The sequence below is a fragment of the Rhinopithecus bieti genome, unplaced genomic scaffold, assembly GCF_001698545.2.
Source record: "Rhinopithecus bieti isolate Rb0 unplaced genomic scaffold, ASM169854v2 scaffold_18688, whole genome shotgun sequence".
Taxonomy (NCBI): domain Eukaryota; kingdom Metazoa; phylum Chordata; class Mammalia; order Primates; family Cercopithecidae; genus Rhinopithecus; species Rhinopithecus bieti.
Genome location: NW_016809492.1, coordinates 735,794 through 747,657, shown reverse-complemented (window position 1 = coordinate 747,657; position 11,864 = coordinate 735,794). Strand labels below are relative to the sequence as shown.

The 11,864-nt window shown below is 43.2% G+C and overlaps 1 protein-coding gene across 1 annotated transcript in view; it reads right to left on the bottom strand.

Moving 5' to 3' along the window:
- LAMB1 (laminin subunit beta 1) overlaps window positions 1–11,864 on the bottom strand; it is an 83,099-nt gene that overhangs the window by 18,448 nt on the left and 52,787 nt on the right. Inside the window, exons 22-23 of the mRNA XM_017889541.1 lie at window positions 10,622–10,836; window positions 9,828–9,924 (exon numbers count right to left, since the gene is read on the bottom strand). Of these exons, the coding sequence (XP_017745030.1) occupies window positions 9,828–9,924; window positions 10,622–10,836 (312 nt within the window). The remainder of the gene's footprint in view (window positions 1–9,827; window positions 9,925–10,621; window positions 10,837–11,864) is intronic.

Genomic DNA, 11,864 nt, shown 5'->3' with positions numbered 1-11,864 from the left:
TTTTTTTTGAGACAGAGTTTTGGTCTTGTTGCCCAGGCTGGAGTGCAATGGCACAATCTTGGCTCACTGCAACCTCCGCCTCCTGGGTTCAAGCAATTCTCCTGCCTCAGCCTCCCGAGTAGCTGGGATTACAGGCATGCGCCACCACACCCAGCTAATTGTGTTTTTTGTTTTTTTTCTTAAATTAGAGACGGGGTTTCTCCATGTTGGTTAAGCTGGTCTGGAACTCCCGACCTCAGGTGATCTGCCTGCCTCGGCCTCCCAAAGTGCTGGGATTACAGGTGTGAGCCACTGCCTGCGGCCTTTTCTCAGATATCTTTATAAAATCTTGGGCCAATAGCTGTGATTTGCCTCTGAAAAACTTCCTTTTTTTGCGGAACAGAGTCTCGCTGTGTCGCCCAGGCTAGAGTGCAATGGCACGATCTCGGCTCACTCCAACCTCCACTTCCCGGGTTCAAGCTATTCTCCTGCCTCCACCTCCTGAGTAGCTGGGACTACAGGCATGCGCCACCACACCCAGCTAATTTTTGTATTTTAAGTAGAGACAGGGTTTCACTATGTTGGCCAGAATGGTCTCGATCTCTTGACCTCATGATATGCCTACCTTGGCCTCCCGAAGTGCTGGGATTACAGGCGTGAGCCACTGCACCCAGCCTTCCTCTGAAAAACTTTCTAACGGAACATCTCCCAGAACCAGTTATACTGAGGATCCTGAGATCTGCTATGACATCACCATCCTTTCAACCCAGAGATGTGTTTGTGGCCCATTCATTTGGCCCTCACCACATCCTGCCTTGTATTGCTAGTTTATCTTTTTATTGCCTTTGTTCTCCCCCTACATTCCAAGCTCTCGAGTTGCAGGTTTGAGGAGGACAGCATTGTGGTTAAGAGCATGAACTGTAGACTGAGGGTGTAAATCCTGCCTTCTCCACACCTGTTATGTGACCCTGGGTAATTAGGAAACTGAGTCACATCTTCCACATCTGTAAGAAGAGGTAATGATTATAACTACAGGACTGCTTTCGAGATAAAATAATTACAAAGTGCTTAGAAGAGCATCTGGTCTATAGCAAGCATTCAATAAATAAATCATTTTTATTATCGCTTTTTGTGTCCCTATAAGTGTCTGGTAGTCTTCTGCTAATAGTGATGCTTGGTCATATTTCCATTGGATAAAGGGGAAAAACATATGTTCTGGCCATATGTTTATATGTATTTGCCAAAAAACATGATTATTCCAAAATTTGAAGGTTAGAATATTAATTCTTCAACCTTTAGGATTTTAAAACATGTAATTTCCTTAGTGCCTGGGGTTTTCAAAACCAAGACCTTAGGATTTCAAAAGTAAAACTTGGGTGTATGTTTTTCAAAAAACAGATCCTTTCCAGGCACTTAAGGTATGTTTCATTTTTCTTGTTTGGGGAATATTCTCATAATGAATCAGGAAGCTGCTCAGGCAAACCATGGATAACTTTAATGGTGATCCATAGACCATCAGTTCTATGATGTGTTCCTTGAAAAAAGTATCCCATTATGAAAATTCTGTATCTTTATCTTGAAGATTAAAACAAGTGTCAGCATATTATAGACTCAGAAGAGTTCTGCAGGAAAAACTTGTTTTACATTGTTTTTATCCAGTTGTATGCCAAAGTCATTTGGCCGTGAGATCTTTTCTTAGTGGAAGTCAATGCCAGTGACACCTCAGAGAAATGATGAGAAAGGCTTGGGAAAACCACTACGTTAATCAATTTCTGAGATTAGGAAGAACTTAGATAAGTTACAAATAACTTAAAGAGCTTAGTACCTTAAGAGTTTATGTTGTTTAGATTTTAGAAATAGATTTCCATTATCATTTGGTAAAATTTAGTCATCTTCCAGAAAGCTAAAAGTTACCCGAGTCACCTGGGTCCTCAGCTCTCAAACTTGGGTAGGTATCAGAATCACCTGGAAGGTTCATTAAAAAACAGATTGCTTCTCCACTCTCCTCCCATCCCCCCATTCTGATTTAGTAGGTCTGGGTGGGGCCCAGAATTATTTTTGTTTCTAAGTTCCCAGGAGATACTGATGTTTAGAGTCATGAGACCCTGTTTTGTGGAGCACTGACTGTTACTTTCCCAGCTGTTTCTGCCTGCCTTCTGTATGTTAGAGAAAAAAAGAGCATGTGTGTGTGTGTATGTATGTGTGTCTGTCTGTGTGTGTGGAGAAAGAGATACCTTCAAAGGGTGGCACTGGAGCAGAATCACGACTTTGGAAGTTCACCAATGTAGGCTGATGCACAAATCTCAGGACTTACATAACAGAGGAAGAAGTGATGCCATTTGTAATAAAACTACATTGTCTGCCCTTGCCCTGCAGGGCCCAGCCAGTGGTCAGGGGGAGGCAGCCCTCTGGGGTCTACTCACCCCTATCTCCCTTAGGCATCACACAATTGAGGCAGAGCTGCATATTGCTTGTAGTTTGCTTAGACAATTATTTATTTCCCATAGATGATGCAAAGGTACACCTTTGTTCAGTCCTAAATATTAGGTTTTTGCTGGATTCATGCTTGGGGCAAGGGATGCATGCATATGTTGATTTATTTTTAATTTCTCTGATCATTTTGCATTTATTTCATTGCTAAAGGCATGTCTCGCTCCCATTCTGTCACAGGCATATTTACCGGGAAAAGAGCCCAACCCTGAAAGACTTTAAAGGCAGATAAGGCTTCCCTCTTTATCTGGCCAAGGGAAATTAGCCTGGGCAAGAGTTCCAATGAGCCAGCAGAGCTTCGGCTCTCTCCAGAAGTCAACCACCAGTTCAGCCCAACTGACCAACATTCCTTTCTCCCAACTGAAAAGTAAACCATCAAATCTCACAGATGACTGGATTGCAGTCTCATTATTGAAAAAGTTGGTCCTGATTCTCCGGGAAGGGCACCAAATAACTAGTCTCAAATGCACCTGGTTTTGATTTCAAGCTGAAGCCCCTGGTCATGTGCTTCCCTCCCTGGCTATTGAATTTCCAGAATTGCTTCTCTTGGGATCACCTAAGAGGCAGGCACCAGAAGGCCCACATTTTACAACCTTGTAAAAGACCCCTCCACTTCAAAAATATTTTCAGTGAAACTCCCACACTCATGTGGCTGAAGCGGAAAGGTTAGTTCACACTTAACAAGTTAGTAAAACTTCATAGACTAATGTATGGAGGAGATTCTCCCATCATTTCACACACCCACCAGGATCTGAAAACCTGTGAACTGACTATTCAGGCTGCCGCTGACGAGGTCCAGTGGGGTTTCTTCTCTCTTAAGAGAAAGGAATCAGAATCCAAATGACCTGGATAAAGCACAGCCTTACTTTAAGAAATGGGATTACTTGGCAGAGAATCAGAAACTTTCTCTTGGAAAGGAGGGCATATGTTGTTGCCTAATCTTTAAGATGAACAAATAATAAAAAGTATTTTTTAAATAAGATAATCATTTTAACAAGCCGTAATAATTCGACTTTCATCTGTGAATACACTCTCTGTTCTGTGGTCAGTAGGCTTCCTCTATTTTACTAAGTTTTCTTATCATTTCAAACATAATTTTAAGAGGTAGGTAAATGAAAGCTATTGTACTGATTTTCAAGATATGAAGGCCCAGAGAAAAACACTAGCAAGTCAATGCCAGAATGGGAAATAGTCTATGTACCCATTTATCACATAGACCTATATTGCCTGCTTCCTTTACATCCTTCCCTCTGCTCCTCCAGACCTTCCTGTGCCCACTGAACGAAGTCTACCCTCAATGGCCTGCTACTGGAGGCTTCGCACAGTCTGGTGAAACCAAATCTCTCTATGACTCTCCAGCTAAGACTGTTTCCTGAGGGCACCTCCCACAGCTGTATTGTCCTTTAGCTAGGATGACAGTTTCCTCTCTCAATACCAACTGTCAACGAGTAGCCCCCAGGTTTGTGGAAAGAGCTGGGACAGGAGGCCACACAGGCCTGGCTTCAGATCCCAGTTCTTTCCTCACTCGGGATAAGCCTTTGGGCAAGTCCCTTAACCTCTCTGAGTCTGAGATTAGTCAACTGTGAAATGGGGATGTAGGTTGTTTGTTGCAAGGATAAAATTAAGAATACTTACATAATATGCCTAAAAGTGCTTGGCACTCAGCACATTCTCTGTAGATGGCCACTAGAGCTAATCTTTTCTGCAAACCCTTCCCTGATGACTCCAGTTACTACTGATCTTCTTCTGACAAAAGTTTGTGCCACTTACTTTCTGCTATGTTTTTACTTCATTTTATGTACCTCATGTCCCCAAATAGCCTGCAAGTGGCAGAACAGTATCAGCTGTTCTCTCTGTGTCCACTCCTCACTCCACACCATTGGTCACTCAGTGTTGGGCTTATTATCCTCCTTTCTGTTGGAAACTTAAATTTGCCTTGGGACAGAGAAAGTGCTACACCCTAAGATTCAGGTAATGGGGTTCTCTTCTGCCATGGACCTTGCCTCAAAGCAACATGGGATCCCAGGATCTGCTGCAATGCCAAGAAGTTTACTTATACTTCAGGCATTTCTATTTACTAAAAGCAAGGGCAATTTAAATAATTTTTATCTCTTATATGGGATTTTCTTTTTTCTGACATTCTCTTCTATCCTTTTCCCTTTTTGGCCTCAGTAATATAACTTCAATTTTGGAATGAAAGTTGGGGGATGAATATAATTTCATCTGCAGAAATGAGCTGCCTGTCTAGCACAGGGATCATCAAGTTTTAATGTAAAAGTTGAAATAGTAAATCTTTCCAGCTTTCAGGCCATTCTGTCTCTGTCATGATGACTTGACTCTGGCATTGCTGTCCACAAGCAGCCAGGGAAAATACATAAACAAGTGGGTGTAAAACTTTATTAACCACTATGGGCAGGGGGCTGGATTTGGCCTCTGCCTGTGGTCTGCCCAGTTCTGGTCTAGCCTACCACTTCTGAGGACACATTCTGTAATTAGGATTATGTAAGACAAGACTTCACTCTACTTCAACAGTATTTATAGGTCTCCAAAGAATCGAATGAAGTCTGATTTTCTGAGTCACAATGGAAATAGTAAGGTGGGTGGTTGTGAAAGAAATCCCAACATTAGAAAATACAGGCATTCTAAAGATTAATGTCTGGGCAAAAGAACACACTGTGTTTTTCTACTAAAAAACACGAAATGAGAAACAAGCATGGTGGGGAAGTGGCCACTACCCAAAGCCTCTTGAGTATGCCCCACATTTACAGTTTGCCTGGGTTTAGAGACACTGCCCTTTTCCAAGAGCCAGAGGCCCCAAATGGAAACTTTACCCTTCCTTTTTGCTGTCTATGAATCAACAGAAAGATTCCTCCTGTGACCCTTGGACTCCTGAGGAGGACAATGCAGCGCTCCAGGCTGTTTTCTCCAGCACGTTCATGGTGGGTGGATGAGATTCCCTCTCCATCCCAGCACAGTGATGGGCTTGTTCAGGCTTGGCACGATTGGCCAACAGCCCCAACCCGCCTGGACAATAGGAACATTCAACAATCTGTAAGTTGGAGGCTCAACTCATTTGTCTTTTATATAACTACGTTCTTTTTTTCCATAAGGGGAATACTTAGCTAGGACTTAAATCTTTCTATAAGCGTATTGTTAGCTAGTTGGCACCAGAAAGTCTAAATTTATGCCCTCTAACAAACCAATTCAACTGAAAACATATTTGTCAAGCAATTACATAATTGGAGAAAAGAGCTGATGTTCTTTTTGCATAGTTGCATCTAATTTTGAATGACACCTCTTCTTGCCCCTGCTGATTTCTGGGCCCATCGCTTCAGAAAGCCCCTGTCCTCCTGTTTCTATTCATGAATGCATTCCAGCACAAACAGAACCATGAGCCTTATCTGCCTCTGCGTCTTGGCCCCTGCCTTCACAGGCCACACTGGTCCTACTCCTGTTGCCACCCTGTATGCACCAGGCCCCTAGATGGCCATGAATCAATCCCCCATTGTCCACTCAAATCAGTTCTCACTCTCTCTGGGTGCTTTGTAGGTTATGAGCAAAAAGAGTGCCAAAAGCATTGAGGATCCAACACTTTCTCTGTCTGATAGACTGCCTTAAGCACTGTGGGACATTTATTATCCTTGGCTCCTGCATACCAAGTGCCTATAGCAACGACCCCATTATGGTGATGACCCAAAATACTCCCCTCCTCCCAAATTTCCAGATGTCCCCACCCCAGCTCAGCCACTGTGGGCACAAAGGAGGGATAGTGTCTACTTTAACACCCCAAAGAAAGATGCCCCAACATTTTATATCTTTTTTGTTGTTGTTGTGTTTGACACAGAGTCTTGCTCTGTCACCCAGGCTGGAGTGTAATGGCATGATCTCTGCTCACTGCAACCTCTGCCTCCTGGGTTCAAGTGATTCTCATGCCTCAGCCTCCCGAGTAGCCAGGATTATAGGTGTGCACGACCACGCCTGATTAATTTTTGTATTTCTAGTAGAGATGGGGTTTCACCATGTTGGTCAGGCTGGTCTTGAACTCCTGACCTCAAGTGATCCTCCTGCCTTGGCCTCCCAAAGTGCTGGGATTACAGATGTCAGCCACCATGCCCAGCTAACATTTTATAACTTTGAATTGCCAAAGTTTGCAATGAGGTCACCTGCCTTCACCCCGTATTTTAACACTTTGGGGAAAGAGGATTTCTGGTCTTCCATGAAAAAAAACCAAACAACCTAAAGATAAGGTTGGAGAGATGACAATGTAGTGGGAAAACAAGGGGAAAATGGAACACCTAGATCTAGAACCTGGAAGTATCTCTTAGGATGTTTTCACTTGTGCTCACTTGGAGCTTCTAAGACTTCCGGAGGGCTTGAAACCAACTTTTTCTTGCTGGTGTGAGCTGACTGGGTGTCAATATTAGGGTCACAAATATGAATGATACATACATATAAATGCAGAGAGGATTGGAAAGATTCCTATGAAGCTGAGTAAAAAGAGGAGTATACTGGGTGGGGGAGATGAGAAGGGACTTTGTTTTCTTCTAATACAGGAGTACCAATTGCTTGAAGTGAATGCAGGCAGCCTGGCTCCAGGACCTACACTCTTTGCTATGGGATCTCTTCATCTGTCTGCATCCCTGCTGCCCTTGTGCCACTGGGATCAGCCAACACAATGGGCAAACCATAAAGCCAGGTGATCTTTGTAGTTCCTCCATTAACTATGATTATCTATGATTATCTTACAGAAAAAAAGGAAATGCCAAAGGGAAAAGCACAAAGGAACAGACATATCCAGTTTCAATACATTCTCTTTAAACAAACCAGGTTTATTTGCAGAATACTTCATTTCTGTTTTTTATTGCTTGTTTGCTTTTCCTGATGAAAAGTTTCTTACCTAACGAGCTGACCTTTCTTCTGGATAAAATGAACAAAGAAGTTGGCGAACAATGATGCCATGAATCTTACTCTTTGCAGAGTTTCTAAAACAGGATCTAACTTTTGACCCAAACAAGTTGACAAGGTTCCTATAAGCCACAATTTCCCTGGCAGATTTAGAGGCAAAAGTTTAAAGAGAAGATAAAAGGGTAAGGAGTAAAGTTCTAAGGGCCACATGAACAACTCTCTGATTGACTGACTGGGTAGCAGGCCTTTCCTGCTAACAAAGCTAAGATGGAGCCAAAGGTCAGAAAGCTTTGGCAGAGAAAGCTATTTTGCCAATGACACATGCTGACAGAATCAGGGTATGAGCAACGATAGAGCTATTATCTGGAAAAAATCAAGCTTTGAGGCATTACAAGTTTGAGGAATTTAACAGAGTAGTGATTACAGCCCTGGAAAAACCAGATTTTAAGCAGAGTTTTACTTTCAAGAGACACCTTGGAGAAACTGGTCCACTGGATTTCAATACCTTCTTATGGAAGTGGGGATATCAGATCTCATTAAGAACCAAATTTGGAGAATGATGAAAGAAAAGTACTTGTTTATTGACATAGCAAACATCATCCCCACTGTGAAACAAACATTAATCTAAGAGGTCCATACAAACCCTTCTGGCTAAGCATCGACTTAACACTCAAATCCTATCTAATTTGTTCTGATCTTGCCCGCTGACCTTTCTCTGCTGTTAAGGAACAGATGCACCCTGAAGGAACACAGTTTCTAGGTTCCTGACCTTCTATAGGAGATACTGAATGAGTTGCCAACTTGAAGATCTGTATTATTTCTTGCTGTAGTTGTGTCCAAAAAAATAAAACAGTCATTTTAAAAATGTAAGAGTCCTGGCCGGGTGCGGTGGCTCACGCCTGTAATTCCAGCACTTTGGGAGGCCAAGGCGGGAGGATCATAAGGTTAGGAGTTCCAGACCAGCCTGACCAACATGGTGAAACCCTATCTCTACTAAAAATACAAAAATTAGCCAGGCATGGTGGTGTGTGCCTGTAATCCTAGCTATTTGGGAGGCTGAGGCAGGAGAATCGCTTGAACCCGGGAGGCAGAGGTTGCAGTGAGCTGAGATTGCACCACTGCACTCCAGCCTGGGTGACAGAGTGAGACTTCATCTCAAAAAATAAAAAATAAAAAAATTTAAGAGTCCAACAGAGACCTATAATTTCAGATGTGCAACAAATATATACCAAAGAGTACATAAGAAACTACAGAAAATATTTATCCATAATGATCAATTAAAAACAGGGAAGAAAATCAAGTAGGAAAGAAAGAATATAAAAACAGAGTTGCAACAGCCTGTTCAATCTTTTCCATAAATACTTTAAGATCTGAAAATGACTTTCCAGGTCAAAAAAATTGCAATGCCATAAAATCAAGCAATCCTTATGATTCACTTAATTTTAACAAGTTTTGTTTATAAGAAAATGACAGTTTTTGTTTGTTAGTTTTTTTAACATAAGCCTAGATGAAAATCTGGGCTTTATTCACATTTAACTGACTTGGAGCCCCTACCGTACATACCTTTGTTGTGCACGAAGTCTCTATGACATTGCCCTCCAGTTTTCACTAGTGGGGATGTTATCTTACGCACATATGCCAAGAGCTTAAACTGTCAGCAAAGTCTAGTTGATCCAATGAATCCAGTGATTTTTTTTTTTTTTTTTTTGAGATGGAGTCTCGCTCTGTCGCCCAGACTGGAGTGCAGTGGCCAGATCTCAGCTCACTGCAAGCTCCGCCTCCCGGGTTTACGCCATTCTCCTGCCTCAACCTCCCGAGTAGCTGGGACTACAGGCGCCCGCCACCTTGCCCGGCTAGTTTTTTTTGTATTTTTTAGTAGAGACGGGGTTTTACCATGTTAGCCAGGATGGTCTCAATCTCCTGACCTTGTGATCTGCCCGTCTCGGCCTCCCAAAGTGCTAGGATTACAGGCTTGAGCCACTGTGCCCAGCCTTCAGTGATCTTACTAGGATAACCATTTACCTCTTCTTGTGCCATCAAGGAAGTTGGCCACAAAATACTGTTCAGAGGGGGTAAAAAGTCACTTTGCCAAACATGGTTCACATGGTCCCACTTTGGTTAAAAGTATTTTAAAAAGCAGCTGTGTGTGTATTTATGGTGTGTGTGTGCGCATGTGTGTGTGCTGGCTTACAGACACACAGAAACAAACTTTATCCCAGGGTATGAGGCTGGGAGAGTATGCACATCCACTCTTGACTACCTATACTTATGGGCAGGGCTAGATTTGTTAGATTGTTTTTTAAACAATCAGTGTTAATTTATTTTGCAATTAAATACAGGTTCTTATCGACACGTTAATTTGTACTGTGTTTTATAATTTACAGAAGGCTCTTGCAGAAACCCCGTTCCCTCCACTCTCTGATGAAGTCAACGCGAGAACGCCCGCACCTCACCTCGGCACTCCACGTCAGGGTCTCCCCAGAAGAGTTCCTGGCACTCGCTGCAGGTGCGGCCTCCAAACCCAGGCATGCACTGGCACTGCCCTGTGAACTGTGGCCAGAACACAGACCTTAGTCAAGCAGGCTTCAGGCCAGAAGCCAGTTGTCATCTTTTTTTTCTAGCTGCCAGTTAGAAGTGGGAATGAACTGTTCACCTGAGAAGGTCTCCATTGACTAGGAAAAGGGACTCCCGCTTCGATCGTAGGTGTCGAGAGCCCCATGCCAGCATCTAACTGCTCTTTTGCAACAGGGCTTGGAAAGGTCTGTGGCATATTATTATTTATTTACCTGTTTCCTCACTTTTATCCTCGCAGATCAGCCACAATCCTGGGCCACCTTTGACTCGCCTGACTTAGGGAGTATGTCCTCCTTAGTATGTGTCAGGAAACAACAGCACTTTTTACAATGCTGGGTATGGCTAACTGGTTCCTTTCAAGTTGAGAAGCTAAGAAAAAAGTCTGCTTCAGCGGCCAGGTACTGAAGAGAAGAGAAATAGCACACCCTTGCCTATTCTTATGTGAGTCTGCATCTGCAGCTGGGACCCTCTATTGAAATGCTATGGGTGTGTCTGATGGGGAGTCTGTGCACAGTTATGTAGACCCAGCCAAGGGGTACAAATGAAGGCTGAGATCCAGGCCACGCTGTGTTTGCCAAGCCATGTGCCCTGGGGCCTTGCTCTAACTGGGGCAAAGTCACCATAAGCTGACCCTGGGCTCCTAAAGGCATCATCCCCAGCAGCAGTCCCTCACCTCATTGCAAGATGGCCCGAAGGAATGAGCAGCGTTGCAGTTGCATGGGTCACAGCCAGTGCCACTGGCCAGCTGCCAGGTATTAGGTGCACAGCGGTCACAGTTCTGCCCGATCACATTAGGAAGACACAAGCACTGACCAGTGGCTTTGTCACACTGGCAGTCAGAGCCGTTACAGTGCGCTTGCACGGTACCCAGGTAATTACAGACACACTCTGAAAAAGAACATCACATTTACTTATTGTCACACTCCCAAATACACAGGCATGCAGACATTAGCCACATCTAAACGCTAAGATGTTCCCACTTCAGATCCTGACCTTGAAATGCAAAGAAGGAAAGAAATGGAGGTGATTCAAAAAGAAAGCTAAAATTATTGTTGTTTAGAAGTTCTCATGTCTTACACAGTTCTGACATTTCCCAGATACACACAGTGATACATTTCACCTAAAAGTATGTTCAAAATACACAGATTTGACAAGATGCTGGAGAGTCATTTTAAAATTGAAGGTTTAACTGGAAATAATAAAAAAAAAAATGCCAGTGGGAATTGAGATATCTAATAATTTCAAACTCTTGGCAGGGAACAGCAGTAATAAACGTGTCGGACATAGCAGGTAAAAGCCCTTTAAGCTACTGAGGCTTTAAGGAATCCAGTCCTGCTGGTCCCTAGCATTCCACACGTTTGTATAAACAAAGCCAGGAGCCTGGGGGCTGTGCAGCTGCAGCAGGAGGAAATGCTAGTTGATCTCTTGATAAGAGAGAAATAAAGAGTTCCAAAAGAGAAATGTTAGAGATGCTACTTCTTTCTCTTCCTTAAGCTGGAAGGCTCTATTCCATCAATGCAACTAGAAAAGGTGGGACCACAGTGGGTATTTAGGATTTCAAAGTCCATCCAACCAGCAAGTTCATCGGCAAAACATACCATCAATACCCTCTACTGGATGCCATTTATCATGAGGACAGCTACATGGTTTTTCTTTCCTGTTATCTCTCCCAGGGACCAAGTCACATCTTGAGACCTCAGTCCTGCTAGAAAGTGTGGATGTAAAGAAAAAAATAAACATGGCCCGGCGCAATGGCTCACGCCTGTAATCCCAGCACTTTGGAAGGCCAAGGTGGATAGATCACCTGAGGTCAGGAGTTCGAGACCAACATGACCAACATGGTGAAACCTCATCTCTATTCAAAATACAAAAATTAGCTGGGTGTGGTGGCGGGCACCTGTAATCCCAGCTACTTG